Below are 20,197 nucleotides of genomic sequence, written 5' to 3'. Positions count from 1 at the left end.
CTACATAACATTGTTTTTCTCTGTGCAATGTCTCTCTCATCCAATTGAGTTTTCCGTTTATTCCTTAGGGCCAAAGAGCGTGCAGACAACAACTTTCCAATGGATTTTAATTCAATTAGCATCAGCGGAACGCAAGTCAATTGTAAAAGAGTTTTGCTTTTATCTCCGTCTGTTTCTGCCCTTCTTCAATTTCCCAGCATTTGCGGCCTGTTTTGTTCAATTTATTTTGGCGAGTATAATTTACTTTGGCGGCAGATAGGTCCAGATTCTTGTGCGAAGCCCATAAATACAAAATCCGCTTCAGCTGGCACTCGGTGGCCACTGCTTTAAGCCTGTTTATGATCCTCTTGCCTGTTGGCAAGCGAAAGTTAATACGCGTGCGAATTTCTCAGACGCGTTTTGTGCGAGCACAGCATCCGAAACAAAAATAATGACATTAAACTTTGCCAAAGGAATTATATTTCATACGAGATGACATCAGCTCACACAGAGTTGCTGGCATATACTCGTATACATGTAGTATGTAAATGTGCGATGTATCGGGTATCTGAGGCAAACTTTGTGGGGCAAAGTACTTGATGCGATAAGGGGCACAGCAACAAATGTGGGAATTCGGTCCCTATTTTTGCTCCAGGGCCCATTCCTGCATTTTATGGAATGCAATAAAAAACTTTTCAGACAGCCTCCCAAAGTAAGCAATGCAAATTGTGCAAAGAACAAACGAAGCGACTTTAAGACGTTGGTCTATGAAGCGCACAACATAAATAAATAAATAAACGCCAGCTGACGAAACCACGAAGCCAAACAATTGACTGAGAACGCGTTGCCCAACGAAAAAATAACAGAGAGAAGAATGGAAAAATAATAATAATTCGGACACTAATCCGGGCTTAGAAACTCGGCTTTATTTTAATCAAACCGACGGAGCCAGCAGCACGAAAAGTTCCCCCAGCTGCCAGGCACACGCGCTCCCCTTCAGAAAAAATGAGGAGGAGCACAAAAAGAAGCCATTGGCGAAACACGCGACAGCCATGATAAGGGATGAGGGGGATAAGCCCCTGGAGCAGGAGGAGGCCTGTGCCATACATATCCGGATCTGGATCTGGATTCGGCTTCGGATTCGGGTCCTGCTCCAAGTGAAGTTCAACTTGTGCCGACTTTAAGTTTCTGCCCGGGCATGACAAATGCCAATGAGCGGCTGCACTGCACATGGCAGTTGAGCGGATGGAGATGGAAATCTGGGTTGGGGCCTGGCTGGCACTGTACACAGAGGAAAATTTCAAATTAAATTGTAACTTTAAATTGTAATTTAAATTTAAAGGGGAAACAACCTATATGCTTTTGGAGAGGAACTAGCTTCTATTAGTCGATTTCTCATTCAGCATTTTAAATGTAAATAAGAAAAACGGTTCTTGAAACACGCAAGTTAATGGGTAAAGAATAATTGCATTTTTCCGTATGTATGGGAAGACCACAAATGGTTTACGTGAGGCACTCACAATAACGAGTCACACATACTATTACAGAGAGACCCAAAAGCAGCCGGAAAGAATTGCTCAGTAATTTAATTTAACCAACGAAGGGAGTTGGAGCTTCGAGCTGCGAGCTGCGAGCTGTGAGCTGCGAGGGAGTTGGGAAAAAACGGTGGGCGCCAGTTAGTGGTGCGTGCGCCATAAGCTAAAATGTCAATATTTGCCTATGCCACGCATAAAATGACGAGGCATATGCCTTGTGGTGTGGTGGGCACTCAAAGGCACACGATGTCCTGTTGTCAGTGTGTTTCATTTCATTTTTTCTCATTGCCGCCAGTTGTTTGGCGCTCCGCAAACAACATCCTATCTGTATCTGTGTAATGTAATTTCAGCTGCGATGAGTGCGCGACGAGCGGAAATTAGCAAACGATTTGAGCAGCCAAAAAGAAGGGAATGCAAACGGGGCGTATGCTTGCTGTTTGATTCTGTTCCGATTTTCCCCCAACTGCTGGGCCCGTATATATTTTCTTTAATAATTTCCTGTTATAAACAAATCAAGGATGTAATAACGCAGTTCAATGCGTAAATGTTGCTGTCTCCGCTCCCAAAAACTCCTGCCCGCTGTTGGAAAATAAATGCCACTGATTATGATCTTAAAAGCCATTTCAAACCCTAATGGCCGAGAAAAGTGAACTTTTCCAACGATGTGGAAACGTGGTGCGGGGCACATAGTAAATACACTGAGCTACACAGTGCAGTGAGAGAAAAAAGCACACGCAATTAGCAAAATGAATTCATATTTATATACCCTTTAAAAGTAAGTGCCTGTTAGAAAATATGTATGAATTCAGCAGGTAAGAAACAAGTTTATTGTGCAATCGGCAATCAGTTTTAAATTTAGGCCACCTACATAAATAAATTATTCAACAGTTTGGCGCAGCACTTCACTGAAATCGGATGCGGGGAATTAAAAAAAAAAATGGAAACCCATGAAATTGTTTACCATGAAAATATGTGCTATCCATAATGTGTACAAACTAGCATGTTGGCAAACTAGCAACATACTTCATATTTTCCCCAAGTGCAGGGCAAGATACGCAAGCATGCCCAAGCCCGCCCAGGGAAAGTATCTCAAGGACTAAGCCCATTAGCTCACTGCTGTTGAACCTTTTTCGTAGCGAGTCCTGGCATTTCTTTGCTTTCGCATGAAAATGCTGCCCGAAAAAATGAAACGAAAAAATGTAAAATACTTTAGCCAACATAAAGGGCTACACTCGCACACATGCGCATCTGGGACGGCAAATGTAAGTACAGAAACAACAAACAGTCTTCAGGCCGAGCAAGTCAAGTGTATGAAAAGTAACAAAGACCTAACGAGAATTACAGCCTCAGCCTCAGTACATGCACATGTACATGGAATAATGAGAAAATATCAAAAGTGCCCAGGCTCACGCACACACTTTGCCTCTGGTGGACTGAAAATAGTGGTGGACTTGGACGTGGAACTTGGAACTTGCCACTTGCCACTTGGGCACCACTCGCTCTTGTCCAGGCTCAATGTCAACTTAAAGCCCTTGCAGCCCGACTGCCGACTGCCGCCGGCCTCGACATTGAGTTTGTTGGATAAGGCAGCAGGCATTATTAGGAAAAGTGGGCTTTTCCCTCCCTCGCCCTCCTCGCCACTCTCTTAATTTCCTTTAAAGTGCCTGGCTGGGCAGAAAAAATACTGACGCTAATGAGCTACTTAGGCAATGACTTAAGTCGTTATTGTGCTGCCGCATATCATCGCATTACACATCACATTACACACACGCACTGTTGGCCCGTAATTTGAGGACCCTAATAATACCCCTGGCAAGCTCTGTGTTTTTGTCTTAACTACTCAAAACTTTCCCTGGGATTTCTGTGGCTGTGAAAGGGGGAAATGTAGAAATTTAGTCTCGGGCCAAAAGCCGATTGAGCCCTGCTTTTGATCCTGGCCATTTGTTGCGCCATTGTGTGCTGGCTGACTTTTGTGCATGTTCCGTAAAATGGTATATAATATTCGATTAATATTTCAATAAAGTGTTTGGCCCTTTACGGATTATAATAAGGTCCATTGTGCGACCCTTTGCCACTGAGCAGCTGCACAAAGGACACAATGGCCGCCTCCATGGGACGGGCAGTGAATAATGTAGTTTCTTGGAATTAGAATTTCTCGAGAAGCAGCGGCTCCACTTCATTCAATAAGCGGTCTTTTGTGTGTTTATTTGTAGATTTGTTGGCCCTCCAGCTTGTTGAACTGGCTGTGCGAAATTGCAGCCATTACGTGGGATGCGAACAATGCCAGTTGATTTTGTGCCACGCCGCGGGCCTCCAAATTATGCGACCGAAAATAACAATCCGCCCACACGCACCCATATTGGGATATACCTCATTAGGTTCGGCATTAATCAGGGAGCGCAAACTTTCATCGCTCCTGCCAGATGATGTCAATTAAATGCGCCTGCCGAAACGAATTCCTCCTCCTCGGAAGCGAAACCAAAGAGTCCAAAAATAGTTCAGTGCCGAGACGAACTCGAGTGGCCCGAAATCAGCGTCATCGCGCTCTAAAATGCCATTCTATTAATTAAATCGAGCAGGCAAGTGTCAAATCAGCGCCTCCACCACACACGACCACCACCCATCGCAACCCACTTTTTGTCCGCCTCCCCAGCGGCTTGTATTGCGGTTCAATGTGCGATGACGACGACGACGGCGGCGAACAACAATTTTGTACATGTCAACATGGTGTCATAATTAAAATGTTCACCAGGCCATGCCACTCCACCTGCTCCTCCCCATCCCCATCCTTATCCTCATCCTCCTCCGCCGGCTGTTGGCCCGCCGAATTGGGGGTTTCACATGCCAACCCCGGGACAAGGCCAATGCCGACAGGCGGGAGACTTGCTTAATGATTGGACAGAGCTTGTTTCCGCGGCGAAAAATCAATTTCAACTGGTAATCCGCTGGTGCAAGAGGAAGTTGCCATTCGTAAGCGATTCTTAAGGAATATCAATTTTAAATAACGAATGTATCTGGGCGCACCACTTAAACTTAATTGTTACTTCCAGACAAATTTAAAGAAATATTAATTTTATACTATTATACTGTTTTATACACTTGCAACATACATACATGCACATTTGGGAGCATTTGTTCAATGACGTTAAATTATATCTTAACTACGTTGAACAAATCGAATAATGTGGCAGTACGAAATATCAATCTCAACGAAGCTACGATTTATACTACATTAATTGGCTAATATTTTCCAATTGTTTAAGTTATAGTCTTCGATTTTGAACAAAGGAAAACGGACATTATACATTGTCGAAAAACTGCAAACCTCTGACTCATACACATAACTCTGACTCATATTATATTACAACTATCTGCGACATAAAATAAATAAGTAACATCTGATTAAAAACTAGTCTTTTTCTTTCTTTTGCAACCAAAGTAATTGTTAGTCGCCAGCGGGGCTTAGTGGTTGTGGCCAGTTGATGTGACTTGTGATTTGTTGACTAAAACGCCAGCAAGCTAATCTGAGGGCCCAGAAAAAATGATTGAGAAGGTAGTCGATGCTCTCAAGCGTCGTACAACAGACAAACTCGTGTCCGTAAGTACAAAAGTTTGGCCATTACAAATTGTCATTTTGTGCTGTTTAGACTGCTTAAAATTCGGCTAAAAACATGTTTGCCCATTCGCCGGAGCTGGAACTTTATCCGGGCCACTTAGGCTTGATTAATGTGCCAGCATTTGCCGCAATATGCGAAACTGGACGCTGGCCATCGTAAATAAATGCCGTTGCCCCGCTTTCCACCGCCTTTATTGTCTCAAGGTTAATTTGAATGGCAAACTTTACGTAAGCAGTCTTCTATATTAGGATATTTTCGCTCTGCGCTCGCTTTCCACTCTATTATTATATTCTGCTACATTATTATGTCCTCTTTTTTTGCCTTTTATTTACTGTCCAATGTGTGTGCGGAGGGAGGGTAGAGGAAAATAAAAAAATTAATCAAGAATTCTGGAGACAGGCGAGATACAGATAGAAACGACATGGAGGGGAATGCCCTGGGATATTTGCATTTTCCATTTTGCTCCGCATTTATCATGATTGCAATAAATAATATTGTGGTTTAACTCACCACTGGCCACTTTTATTCACTGCACAGCTTTTCTGTGTAAAGTTTGTTAAGCGATTTAAATTGTTTGCCACTGTTGAGTTCCATTTCGCAAAATGGCCACTTAAAGCTGGAGTTCCATGGGGGCCAAAAGCGAATTGTGTGCCAATAGCAGCAGTCGAAGGGGGTCAGTCAGTCACTCAGTCAGTCAGTCATTCAGTAAGTCAGTCATTCAGTCATTCAGTCAGTCATTCAGTCGCTGTGATTGAGCGTTCCTCTCGTTGGCTTCGACTAGTGTGTGAGTGATTCCATCGATTGATTCCCCTTGTGAAGGACGTTTTCAATTTGTGGCAAAATTTAAAGAATTTTCCCGAAAATGGGGCAGTTTGTGGCAGTTACTGATGTTTTGTCTTTCCTTCGCCGGGGAATTTCCCTCCTGAATTTTCCAGCTAGTTTGATACGCTTTTGCCCCCCAAGCACGCACACATGCACACTGGAAGGCTCCCATGCATGGGTTGTGCTCCACAGAAATTCAAATTCAGCAACTGGCGAGCCCGCATGATAATGCGCATATTTTTATGCATTATAGCCTACTTTTGCGGGCTGGCTTAGAGCCGTTTGCAACTGTATTAGGCAGTCGGGCCTCAAGCTGGCGGAATTAGACACACTCGGAATGTATCCACCACTCGTATGCATAAATATTTCTGCGTTTATTCCCTGCGTGACCCAAGTCGAGTCGAGGGATGTGGATGTGGGTGGTAGTGGGTTGGAGGTTGGGGGTTGGGAGCCACCAGCCAAGGCACCGCCGCCGAATCATCTGACAATCGTGCCGACAACTCGCAAATTTGCATAGAAAGAGGCCGCAATTTTGCGCTTTGCATGTTGCTAGCCGAGCTTTTTCCAGCATTTTGGCCATTCACCGCTTTATTGTTCGCAAATATGAGTGCTCGGCAGCGATGGCATCTATTGACGTGCAAAAGGGGGCTAGAAAAGATTCCTTAAAATAGCCACGGTAAGTTATTAAGACATTACGGAAATTATTTATGCATCTGCCCTATTTTTATATCGATGATCCCAGATTAGTTAGAAAATAAAAATGCCATTTTGTGCCATCACATCTTTTTTATCACGGATCATTTTTTCCTAATATTATAATTTTCTTTATAAATTAAAATGTGTCAAGTCTGTGCTTTTCAACTATGAATTTGGAGGGGCTTATAAACAAATTTGAAGTAATTTGAAAAGATTTATGACCCAAGCTGTTGATTCTACTTGAAATCACATATGACTGATATCAGAATTTTCTTAAAGCGAAATATGGAAATAATCCTCTATATTCCATACACATCATCCAGAAAATAGCCAATTGGCCAACCCCCACGATGCCTTTCAATTCCACAACCCGTCTGAATTTTCATTGTTCGATTGTCGTTGGGGCAACGGCAATTGCCGTCAATTGGCGTCAATTTCGCATTGGATGTGGATTATTGCGCCACTTAGGAGCACCACTTACCTCGCACTTGGGCAGCGGTCCCTCGGGCATCTTCACCTTCCAGCCGAGGAGCGGCGGGATGCAGATGAGGGCGGACATAATCCAGACCGCCGTGATCATGACGGCGGCTCGCGCCGGCGTTCTAGACTTCAGATAGTCGACGGCCTTGGTGATGCTCCAGTAGCGGTCCAGCGAGATGAGGCACAGGTTCATGATCGAGGCGGTGCAGAGGAGGACGTCCATCGCGGAGTGGATGTCGCACCACCAGCTGCCGAAGATCCAGTAGCCCATCAGCTCATTGGCCAGCGAGAATGGCATGATGATGAGGCCAAGGAAGAAGTCGGCCACCGCCAGCGAGGCGATGAACCAGTTCTGTATGTTCTTCAGTGACTTCTCCGTGGCAATGGCTATGATCACCAGCATGTTGCCCACCACGATGATGATCATCAGGATGGTCACAATGATGGAGGCGATCACGATGTGCGTAAGCGTATAGCCGCTGGGATACCGGCCATCCCAGTGGACTTCTGTGTGATTGGGATTGGTCAGGTTGCCCGATGTCGCCCCGGAAGCACTGCTCTGATTGTAGAATCCAGCCGCCAGCTGCAGGCTGCTGTTGTAGAAGCTGCCATTCAGGAAGAATATCGTATCGTTGACATTGACATAGCCCGATCCCGGCGGCAGGGTCAGCTGCCCATCGACACTGAGCAGGGGCGGATTGAGGGTGGCATTGTCCGGCTTGCCGGTCGAGAACACGGCCAGAAAGTCATCGGTGCTGATGTTGCCCGTATTGATGTTGGCATTCAGGCGGCTATAATCCATCGTGATCGTGCTAGTGATAGTGATCGTGATCGTGACCGTGATCGACGTTCGTCCAACTAACTTTGTGGATGCGTGGCTAGCTCTAGAGTCTGATTGGTCCCATGCTGCCCGTGTTTATAATTAGTTCTTATTGCGCGCGAAATTCCAATCGATTAATCCTAATAACTTAACTATTCCTACAGCATTCGAATATTATTTCGCTTATTTATACCCGTTTTTGCACCGAAACTTGTGTGTGCTGCGCGTTCTGTGGCCAAAACGCGCGCGTTTTTTGCTCTATACTCGTATATTTATTTATTCTTTTATTACTTTCGTTTTTTATCGTGGTTTAAACAATTAGAGTCTACAGTATATACAGTGGCGGATACACGGACACACATTTGACAGAGACGCGAGTAGAAAAGGCTGCTGGCTATTTACAGGAGGATGGCATTGTGGCTTGGCCGGAACACGATCCCATCGATCCGGCTCACATGGCGTATGCGTTACGCGTTCGCTGCTGGCCGACTCATTGGTCAGACATTCCGCACGCTGGCATTTAGTGAAATGTGAATAAATGTGAATAACTTGTGCTTTTGCGCTGAAACCGAAAAATAAATTGTGCGGATCTGTATCTCTTTCTCAGTGAGAAGTGATGCGCTGATGTTTTTGTTCCGCTCGACTTTCAATTTGATTTCAATTTGGATTCTGATCTGATGTTTTCTGTTTATTTACACAAAAACGCGCGACCGCGGTTTCGGCCCTCAATCAGGCGTTGGCATATTTTGGCGCTGTCTTCGAGGAGAAACTGTTGCCGTTCCGGCTGAAATTGGTTGGCTCTTTTGGCTGCTTTCGGCTACTTGGCCAATTGGCGCGCCCGGAACACGTTCGCACCGCTGGAACTGCACATCCTAACTGAACGCCATCCGCTGGCGGATTCATCGCCCAGTCGCCCAGCTTGCTACCAAAATCGCCGTCCACAACTGTAAGTGCTTCGTCGTGTGCGGCAGCGTTCGTTCGTTTGTTGTCGTTTTCCACCGTGGGAAATTCTCTCCGACTTTTCCGCTCTCTGCGATTTTCCGACGCTCTCTTGGATCCAAGCGGAGGGTGCCCCGTGTCCCATTTGGTGTGCGCTTCATCTGAAATGCTCATCTTGAGTGGGTCGCACTTGCAGTGGTCGCCTTTGTTTACCAATTCCATTGGCAAGTGTTGCGGTGTCAACAGATTAAATTTCTAGCTACGCAAACAATACAACAAAATTACGCTTGAATAAATAACGACGCCGGCAGATATGGGCCAAAACGCAATTATAAATTGTGGAAAATTATTTCGATCTTATACTTTGTTTAGCGGAGGTCAATATCATTAAATTGTTATCTATTTGTAGACACTCTAAGCAACGCCGAGGCGGAACAAGTTTTGTAAATTGAATAACTTGAGTAATAAGAAATCTATTTCGATACCATAGAAAAATATTATCAAATTAGTAAAGTAATAGTTTAATATCATATTAACAAAATGAATGTTAAATATTTTTATGACATATAAAAACTATTAATTCAGAAAACATAATTATAATACTAGCAATACTATTGTATTACCACTTGAAAAAATTAGAATTTAATCGAATTCTTATAGAAATTATGACATCCTACACAAGCTGTTGATCAAAGTGGATCAAGTTATTATTTGAATTCAATAAATTTCAATAACGTGTTCCTCTTGTTTTTCATCGCTACGTTCCACAAGTGCATGTTCCTCGGGAAATTCACTTCTTTCTCACTGTCCGAATGTTTTCGGGGAAATTCTCTCTGGCCATTCGCTGTTCCATTTTCCGAAATGTTCCCCAATGTGTTGCGTTCTGTTGTGCTTTGCTTGCCTTTGCCCCAGTGGCCTAAACCAAAAACCGAAACTTATTTTTGTGGCAGCACTTTCCACGTTTCGCCATGTATCCAGGGGGTGGAGAAGGCGAAAGGAATCCCTTTTTACTTCTAAGAACCTGCGTTTCGAGCATATGTTTGCCAAGGGTTTCTGCTGGCCAGATTCGCTGGCCATGTTTGCGCGATGCTACCTTTTGTTTACATTTTGGTTTTAACCCACATACGGGCCCCAGTTTCGTTGTTGGCCGGGCTGGCCCACCTTTAAGCACTTCCCAATGGGGGAGGGGTTGGTCCAATAAAAGCGTAATGAAGCCATCCACCTGCAAAAGGTGTGCGGGCACTGAAAAGAAGGCGGCACAACAGCCGACATATCAGGCACATTATGCGCGATAGTCACGTCTGTTGGGCACATAATTGAAAAGCGAACTTGAGCGTATCAATCGGGCAGACAGGTTGTTACCACTCTCTCCAGCCCTCCGCCCTCCGCCCTCCAGTTCGCTGCTCAATGAAATCAACTAGAAATTATGATAATGAAAAAGTCGAGAGCTGGAAGTTGTTCACCTTCGCTGCTCCGCCGTTTCTTTTATACCCTGCTGGCATCGCCTTGTTCATCAAGTGTACACGGTGCGTATGAGTTATTTGATTATGTTAAGCATACGTCGTGGCGCTGCCGCGCATAATTTCAAATTACTCGCAGCACACATCGGCATTTCAGCGCCTCGGCAGCAACATAATAAATCCGAAAGGGCCGTTGCCTGACAAACAAGCCGAGACCGACTGCTTATATATAAATATACTATATGTATATACATGCACCCACGCACTTTGTGGAGTGACAAATTCCGGAAACAACAAGCGACAGGCAGCAGGCACTCGTCTTCAATGCATGGCAAAAGATTGCTTGTCAAGCTCTGATTATGTTAACTGCCTATGAAGGTAGAGCCCTCAGCACAGCTTAAAAGCGAAGGAACAGGATTTTTTCAACCTGAAATCAAGGAAGCTTTCGCAGACCATTTGTCGCCTCCTCTGGTATTTAGTATATAGTGGACTCCCTTTGTGCCCCCTTTGCAATTATAACGAAAATATTTTGAACACTTTATTTAATAAACATTTCTCTCTTCATGTGGGACGGTAATTCAGTTTCCTTTTTGCCAATTGAAATTTGCAAGAGATCTGCTTCGAGTTGGACGTTTAAAATACAGTTCTTAAAAGTACGGTGAGCTTACGTTCAGCAGTTCCGATTTTTCCGTGTGAGAAAGTAGCCTAATCCTACAGCTCACGACAAGTACTAGCAACATCCACCTCTCCAGAAACCAGGTCCACTTGCCCCGCACCAGGAGTTAAATGGTCCGTTGTAGGGTCCAAAGCAGGGATCGTAGAATCCACTGGGTCCACTGCCGCCGCAGGGGCACAGGGCGGCGCAAGGATAGCAAGGATAGCTGCACATGGTGAATTGACTTGTCCTGCAACAAATGGGCATGAGCCGTGGGTAAGATAAGTGTACGTTCCAATTACGTTACTTGTGTTGCACGAAAAAAATAGAAAATTTATTTTGGAATTTATCGTTTTGTTACCGTCCGAAGAGTTCGATTTTCAATGTTCAACTGAGCTCTATACGGAGAACGAAGGGCAACCAAAAATTTGTTGGCTGGAGTCAAGTTTCAAGGCACACTTATAGCTGATAAGATGGTCAGTTAAATTTAAATTCTTTATAAATATATAGTAGGCTTTGATTGTACACGATTCATTATTTATTTGAATTAAAAAAAATAATATAAATAGATTTATAACCCAATGCCCCATTGTAGGGAACAAAAATTAATTTAAAGAAATTTAGATAGATAGTCATTTATCATAGCCATTTGTACAAGATTAATTTAATCAACGAATGGGTTAAATGATCCAGCTCAGTCAGGATTTTGTGACTTTCTTGAGCTTTGTGGCATGAACGCATCACTGAAACCAGAGGTGTCCAAATGGTCTCTTGCTAAGTAGAAACAATTTTAAGCCATAAGTCTAAGAATTGTGTTTTACCGAGGTACCAGTCTTTAAAGTCGCAATACTTTGCGACCTGCAGTCCAAGCAAAGTCCTTGCAGTGCCGCACATCCACAGATAAGCCAGAGAAATCCGAGTGTGCATACATCAAATCATATGCACATACATCTGAGCTCCAACTGCACTCGCTGTCGCTGCAATTTCCCCGCCTGGCTCCCCGTGCATTTCGCACGCCGTCGAGTGCGGAGCTCCTAATGGAAGGAGACGGACGTCCAGGACGCAGAACTGAATGGAACTGCATTGAGTGTTTGTCGTGGCACTCGCCATAGTTCGTTCTTTGTTGTAACTGAGCTAAATCTACTTTTAATTCGGCGCACGTTTTCCATAATGAAATCGGATTTGTGGGCCGGGCCGTGGCAAAATGTGGTGGCGAGAAGCGGAGCGACAAGGGTGCTGGCCATAAATTGAGCACTCAGCAGCTCGCTGCGCTTTGTCACGGTTTCCAAAATGCCCCGAATACTGTGCAAAGAAAGGTCCCCAAAATGTTGTGGCAGGATGGCTGGATAATGCCGCGTTTTGAGGAATGCTCGACTGCAGCGCACACTAATGGCAGCAAATATATTATGGCCGCTATCACTCGCATTAGCTGGCTGAATTGTAGCTAAAAGATTTTCCCATGCACGCTGTGGCAGTGAAAAAAGCGCCCTACAAATGGTAAATGGCAGCAGCAGCCAGGCAGGAAATTACGCTACTCATACGCACCGTGGTCCCCTGGCGTCTGCTGCAATATCTTAATTTAAAACTCGCTACAGAACGCTCTGAAATTCCGCTCTCGTTAGCCGTGTTTTAGTTTCATTAGCTCGGCTGAAAAGACATTTATCAAGCTGTCAGCGCCAATTATTTATAGCCCACTCGGCGGCGCCCACAACTCACAGAGAAATATTATGGAAATATTATCATGGCTTGGCGGATATATACATTGTATTATATATAGTAAGTGCGTCGGATCAATCCGCATTTCGTGTTAAATGGAATGGCAATCGCTCGGCGTTAAATTATATTAATTGGCAACCTTTTCAGCTTCGCAGCTTCAGCCCTCGTGCTTATCGCCAAACAATTTAAAGTTTTAATCTCTTGACGCATTTAACCGAATGGCCCGGGGCTTTCCGAGCGGCATTAGCCTGGTAATTAACCAGCAGCCCGACTTGGGCAACATGTGCCGGCAATGCCCAGAATCGCCTGATCCCACACAGCACGGTGTGTTGTATACGCTCGAGTTGGTCCGACATTCATGAAATTCGAGGACTACCGACTACGGACTACGGACTACATGGACCGGCAGGAAGTGCATACTTGGCAGGGCAGGCAAATCGCCTGGCAGGAGCCGTAAATCCATCTCTCTCTGCTGGGAGTGGGGCCAAAGTTTCGAGGCCAAGTTGTCATAAAATTTATGCGTCTAATTACTTGCACTTTTTGTGCTCAGCTCGGCTCGGCTCAGCTCAGCTCTGCTCTGCTCCAACTGCCAAGTGCCAACTTTCCTCTTGATGGACCCATCGGCGACGTCATTTATTATTTTTATGTGAACAGCGAACGTTTTATTGACACGACGGGCGATTGGCTTCTTCCATTGGGTATAAGTCAATAAGACGGCGACAAGTGAAAAGACTTGGCAAAAAACAGGGGGCTGTCATTAATCTTTCGTTTCGGCCAAGTTGTGCAGCTAATTGCGCCATTTTCAGAGGTCTAGCCTCCGCAGTCAGGGTCGTTTTACTTCTCCTGTTTGCCATCTCCCATTTTCCCACTGCTGTCTCAATTTTCCCCAATCCCCGCTGACTGGTATTCATATTTCCATGGCCTGTGACCCAGTCCTCCTGGTCAACTGAGTATTTACAAAGGAGACCTTGTGACTTTAATGCCCTGAATGTTCGTCTAAATTTTGTGCGAGCCGGTATGAAATAAACAAAGCGCGGAAAGGAGAAAATAAAATACTGCTGGTACTGCGGCGGCCCAGGTAAAATAATCGGGATTATTTATGTGGCTCGGCAGAAATTTGCTTACATATTACACTTTTTCAACATTCTTTTAATTAGCTGCGCCTACAACAAAACGAAACTTGCAAACAAAGCGGCGCAGCACAAATGCTGGGCATGAGCTGGAAACCAGGTAGTACCCGCCGAGGGGGGTGGTTCCCCCCTTTGGGCGATGGGTGGTGGGTTGTAGGTGGTGGGCGGTGGTTGGCCGCTTTGTTCGCACAACGCGACGCGAGCCATGGAAAGGCTTGGACTTGCGAATAAAGCAGCAGCGCCACGGGAAGCGAACCGAGACGAAGCGAAGACGGACTCTTTGGAGGACCTGGCAGCTGGCAGGACCTGGGAGGTGGACTCCACAGTGCAGTCGAAAATACAAGGATTGCATTTGAAATGAATGTCGAAATATCCCACAAGTTAAGTGCTTACGACCAGTTCAACAGTTGATATTAACATTAAGGTAGAATTTTCCAGGACCATCCATACCATCCATTTAAAAAGCATTTTATTAAAATTTCATGAACTGTATCTTTTTTATTTATAGTATTTTTCAAAAGTAGGTACAACTCCAGTGCATAGCTAACGTTGGCTTACATTTTAAATCGTTTTATACATTTTTCTGGGCTACGTTAAAGTATAGAACAGAAGGGACACCATAGCCAGCGCTTTAAGTAACACACATTTCTCCAAGTGTAAATTGCGCATTTCTTCACCCTTTTCATAGAACTTCCCTTTTTCAGCTGCTTCTGTTTAGCAGTTTCGCATTTTGCGCGCTTGTTTAATGTGAAATTTTTGGGAGCTTGCACAAAAATTTGCTACACAAAGTGCCTGCGGCGCCGAAGGAAATACAAAACCCCATGACTTAATTAGAATTTTGTGTAGCTACTAATGTTGCTGGCACGGTTAGGCGCATTCCGCCTCCGGCTGCCTTCAATCCTTCAATGTTCACAATGCCCTCCAACGCCCTTTGACGTTGCGCTGACACATGAAATGCATTTGTATCGAGCCTGCGAGTCCTTTTCGTCCTGGCTCCCGCGCTGTGGAAATTTTCGCAAAGTTTCCTGATTTTATATATTTCTTTTAATTGCGTAAGCATGCAAATAGTGTAATAAATGTTGTTGTAGGGCTCTTTAGTAGGAATACGACTTGATATACATAAATAATTAGGGATAAATGCTAGACTCTGAAAAATTTTAATATTATATCATAAGCTTTAGTGACTAAAATAAATTTTAAGGGAATATAAAGCACAATAAATAAATAAATAAAAATAATTAGTGATAGGAAACTTATAACCCCATAAATTTCTAGTAATTCTTAGCTTCAACAAGTTTTAAAATATTATTGTCTTAGTTTAATTAAAAAGAATATCAAAAAGTCGACGTCAATTTCTTTGTAAAGTAACACACATATAACCTTATACATATATAGCCTTAGAATTCCCTATCATCTTGGTTAAATACATTTTTATTTATTTTCGTAGACCTAAATTATTCCGGATTTGTATCTGACTCTTTCTAATTCTTGAATAACTGGTAAAACAATGTTTTAAATGTGTGTTTTACATTTTGTTGAACATTGGAAGGGAAATTGTTATGATTTACTTTTAAGGAATATTTATAATCCTTCTTGCTCACCACAATTCCAAATATTTCCTATTTGTTGCCAAAAGTTCGTAATCAATTCCGTGTCGACATATGCTGCTGCCCAACTGGGCACAAAGAGCTGTCTTTGCTATTTTATTTTTGTAGGTTTTGTTTGGGAGCACAGACCAACTGAAACTAATTTCGAATCCATTTACATAAACTGACATCTGTGAGAGTTTTGCACGACCATCCGCTGGCCGGGAGCAGTTTTCAAGGCCAACGCCCCTCAAATGCCCAGTCAAATATTTGCATTCTGTTCTTTTTTGTAACTCTTGCATAACAATCGGGGCAAAACTATTGCATAAAAAATGGAAATGGGAAGTGGGGAATGGGAAGTGGGCATGCGAGTGCATTGTAAAACATGCGGAATTACAAGCGGCAACATTAAATGCAACATGTTCAGCTGTCGCCTCTCCCGGGGGGCGTAAAGTGGGCATGGTCGCAGGTCGGTAAAACCAGTGTAAAGAGCTAACGGCACCGCCATCACCACCACCATCACCATCGCCACTGCCATTAGACACGGTCATAAACCAGGCCAGAGATTAGTGGGTTGCATCATCGTCATCGCCGGCAATTGATTTTCAATCAGCGCTGACCTTGATGCCGAGTTGCGATGGGAAACCTGGGATTGGGACTGGGATTGGGATTGCTATTCGGAGGGGATTGCCTTGCTGGTTGACTGCCGCCCTCGGTTGGCACTCAAGCCTCATTTGGCCCAGGTCACTTTAATCAGCTGCAAAAGCTTTCAGGCGGCCATTCCTCGAGTTGGGATCTCCGTGCTCAGGGCGAAGTTGCATTTGAAAGTCGGAGCAAATGGAAAACGGCAAACGGCAAATGGCAATGGCAATTGGCAATCCCTCAAATGTTTGCCCACATTACGAACACTGCAAATTATTTGTTGGCTTCTAGGGGGTGTGGAACGCTGTGCTCGCCCCTCCGACCATCGGAGGCCCTTTGTGGAAGAGGCGCTGCCGAAATTGAATTTTCTAAATAACTGCAATGTTTGATGAGCTGCAATCGAGATTTGATGCCGAACCGTTTGGCAAATCAAACAAAAATGCAATCAAAGTTGGGAATTAATTGCATTTACTCGCTCAAACTATGCAATTGTATTGCAATCAGTCGGAGTGCATCTCCCACCGATTTCTAGCGCAGATCGAAGCCATTTGTGGCCATATCCCATAACGAAACTGGCACATCGTTACCGCCGAGCAGCTTCATCTAATGAACATCCTGTCCTCGATTAACCTCCCCCTATTTCTCCCGGCCCTCCGGTCATCGGAGGACCCCGAGGGTCAGCAGCCGGCATAGCATTTGATTTTTTTGGCCACCACTCCACCACTTCAGTTTGACTTTCGCTTCGCTTGGCTCTTTGCCCCGAGAAGGAAAAACTTTTTCTTTTCGCACACATGCGAAACGTGATAAAACTTAATTGGGGCACACGGATATTTTGCTCCACTTTTTATAGAGAGTGAGGAGTGAGTGAGTGCGAAGAGGAGCAGCCATCCAGGTGGGCGACTGCAAATGGACTTTTATGAGCTGTGCGGAGCAACAGAATTTGCTGTTTATTGGCTTTCATTATGGCTGCGCTGAAAGCCGCAAAAGCTGCAGCTGCAGGCGGCAAGCCGCATTTAATTAATGGAGGCAAGGGGACTTTCCAGCTCAATGGAACTCTACCAAAATAACTGCCAGCCACAGCCCAGGGACCTGGCCATTATGTAAAAGTGTGTGCCGCAGGCAAAACTTTCAGCCATTTGCGCTCTAAGAATGTACAGCCTTACAGGCAGAACAAATATTGGTACAATCTCACGAATGGCAATGGCAATTGGCAACTAAGGTCTGAGCAGACTTGCTTTAGAATAAAAACATTTTTTGTTTACTACAGATATTATAGGATACCTTTAGAACTTTCCCGGCTTCCATTTATGCAGTAAAAATATTCTTTTTTTTCCTGTGCATGCTCTGCCACAAAAAGCCACTTTTGCCATCTCTACAGAAAAGTTAAGTGCCCCAAATTGCTTACAAATTCACTTTATGCCAAAACGCGCAAAAGTATTCCTGTTCCATTTAGTAGTTGGCATTGTTGCACCTGCTGCGCCCGAGGCGAAAATTTTCACTGCGAGAGCGGCTGTGGAAATCGCCTTTCATTTGATTTAAATTGCATATTTAATTAAACTCAATTGGACTGCATTGCAAACATACGAATTATTGCATAGACAACTTAATTAGCGACACTCGAATTCGGCATCGCATTCGGAATGCGAGTTTGAATTTCAATTAAATTTCAATGAAATCCGCACGATTGCGCTCGCAAAAAAGAAGCCAACCCAACTCAGGCGCATCTGCACAATCTGACACCTGTCGCAATTCCAGATATCAGATGGTCCAAAGGCCATGGCACGAGGTGGGTCCACTTCGAGACTAAATTCAGTCTGACCCGATGGCATCTCTCTGCGGGCCTCTCTGGCCTCCCATGATGGACGATACCGAAATCTGTTTTACATATCGCAGCAATTATTCCAACCTTTTCGCCTTTATTTATTGCCGTTTATAAATACGCGGTTTTTTTGGAACCGAACGAAAGGTCGCAGTACACGTGAAATAATTGCCCGAGGAACTTGGCTTTATATCTTTATTATTTAGAGAAGTACGCCACTTGTGTCTCTATCTTACTATGTTCATTTTCATTTTAAGAGTTTCCTGATTTGTAAACCCTGATTTAGTAAGCTATTCAAGAGTCGACGTATTTCGATTTTAGGCAAATCCATTTAATTCCAATGCGTAAAAGGGACATTTAGCATTCTCAAATGGCTTGCATTGCTGCCGAAGAATACGCGCTTGCTGGAATATCCGGGCATCAAGTAATTGAAAAGTGCACTGTCAAAGTGAAAGCGAAAGTGAAAGGGAATCGGCGTTGGCATTGGCTTAAGGAGCTTTTCCTTTTCCATTTGAAACCCCAACCCGTGTACATACACTCACACCCACACCCACACTCGCACTCAAAGCGATAACGTAATGTAACGCAATTTGTGCCAATAAATCAAATTGTCGGCCAGCCCCCAAGACGGGCAAATAAACTCGATCGAGCCTGGGAGTCTGGGAGTCCTGAGACTCGAGACGATTTCATTTCGAAGCCGACAACAAATGAAATCAAAGTTGGGCGAGTAGTCAAATGGGAATCAGTGGCGCAGAGGCATTTGTATTGATGATGCCGGAGCACTGCAGATAAACTAAATCAACGAAAATTGGCTTACGAGTCTAAGATTTTGAGTTATTGCCATGACGGCGCACGCGGCGTATGCGCAACATATCATTTGTGGGCCACGGCGTGCGCTCCATTAGCGTAATCCCACTCGCAGGCCAAATCCCCACTCAGCCAGCGATATCCATTAGCATTCAGGTCAATGCAGGTCCCAACCTTATTAGGGCGTGGCTGTGGGCGGTAGGGGACTTGCCACGCCCCCATTAATTCGCCAAGCAGTTGAATATTCAAACAAGAAGGCTGCAGCAGCAGCAGTAAGGTAGTTGGTAGTTAGGTAGTAGGGTAGTAGGATAGAATTCTGCAAAGGTGACTCTTGATTTTGGCACAGGCAAACTTTGTGTGTGCCAAGTCATGAAAAATAAGAAACGACTGACATTTTCTGCATTTCTCAGCGAGAATCTGTGACATCTGGGACAGCGCAGGGAACATAATTGACAAGCCCCATTGCAAGCTCATAAAAATTTGCAAAGTTATTTGTCGCTAGCGCGAAATTTCCCACCCCTTTACGTTGGCTCGGGGAAAACTTTTCACCACCCTTCACCCACCCAGCACATCCAGCACATCCACCTCATCCCATCGACATCGAGCCGTCTTCGAGGCCAAGTCATAGTTCTTGGGCAAAAGTTTCGCCTCTGACGCAGAGGGCTTCTGACTTCGGAGATGATGCACATGTGCGTTTTATCTCCCGAGCCGCATTCAGGGGCTAAAGCTTATGCTTTTGATAGCTGAAGTTGCCTTCCTGTCTGTTTGCCCAGGAAATAAATGTCAGACGCAGACGCACTTCTGCTGAATAGAATACTCGTACAGAATGTAGAGGACGCAAGAAGTTGAGGGATCCGTTTCGAGCACTTGAAGTTACACATCTGCATCTGCTTGGCCAACGCCAGTTCCATTCTAATTAAAGAATAGGTTAGCTGGAAAGGGCGCGACAGCAGGTTGAGTAATTGGAAGTATAAATATCCAGAATTAAATTGGCTCTTTGCAAGAGTACATTTTTAAATGTTCAGATAGTTTCTCACAACTCACAAGAATCTCAATTTGATTTCCTGAGATTTCCTGTAAAGCTTTTGCAGTGTCAGTAAGGACGTGGCAAATATCAAAGCCCTTCTGGTTCTAATTAGAGAACTCAGAGTCATTCGAACCCTAAGACGATAGACGATTCGCCCACAATATTCACACTGTGTTACTAGGGAAATTATCAAAAATTGGGTTAAATACATACATGGGCGCTATAATCGCGGGGGGTGGTGTGTGTGGTGTTGGCATAGCGGGCGTATTGGAGTCAAGGCTAAATTAAACGTGAACGTTTTGTTAAGTGCTCTTGGATAAACACACATGTGTGTATGGTGTGTACACACATTCCCTCTGCCCTCCTGCCCTTCAGACTCCCACCCACACCCACACCCACAGCCACACCCACACCCACCCATGACACACATATAGTTGGGTGCTATCGAAGCATTTGCAACTGTGATA

At 44.4% G+C, this 20,197-nt stretch overlaps 2 protein-coding genes across 3 annotated transcripts in view; both read right to left on the bottom strand.

Annotated features, from left to right (window-relative positions):
• The window catches only part of LOC122619854 (alpha-2Db adrenergic receptor), a 45,429-nt gene extending 36,600 nt beyond the window's left edge, over nt 1-8,829 (bottom strand). The window contains exon 1 of the mRNA XM_043797051.1: nt 7,131-8,829. Within this exon, the coding sequence (XP_043652986.1) occupies nt 7,131-7,931 (801 nt within the window). The 5' untranslated portion in view covers nt 7,932-8,829. The remainder of the gene's footprint in view (nt 1-7,130) is intronic.
• Nucleotides 8,830-10,873: 2,044 nt separating this feature from the next.
• LOC122621575 lies at nt 10,874-11,466 on the bottom strand. Of its 2 annotated transcripts, none has more exons than XM_043799484.1 (3): nt 11,311-11,466; nt 11,017-11,253; nt 10,874-10,963 (listed from the first exon to the last, which is right to left on the bottom strand). In XM_043799484.1, the coding sequence occupies exon 2, from the start codon at nt 11,235-11,237 to the stop codon at nt 11,079-11,081; it is 159 nt and encodes a 52-aa protein (XP_043655419.1). In that variant the 5' UTR covers nt 11,238-11,253; nt 11,311-11,466; the 3' UTR covers nt 10,874-10,963; nt 11,017-11,078. The 2 variants fall into 2 exon arrangements, with proteins under 2 accessions (XP_043655419.1, XP_043655420.1); XM_043799485.1 differs by having other exon boundaries at nt 11,306-11,446.
• Nucleotides 11,467-20,197: the final 8,731 nt, after the last annotated feature.

The sequence above is a fragment of the Drosophila teissieri genome, chromosome 3R, assembly GCF_016746235.2.
Source record: "Drosophila teissieri strain GT53w chromosome 3R, Prin_Dtei_1.1, whole genome shotgun sequence".
NCBI lineage: Eukaryota > Metazoa > Arthropoda > Insecta > Diptera > Drosophilidae > Drosophila > Drosophila teissieri.
Note: the sequence above shows the minus strand (reverse complement) of the source record. Positions and strands in the feature narration are given on the sequence as shown.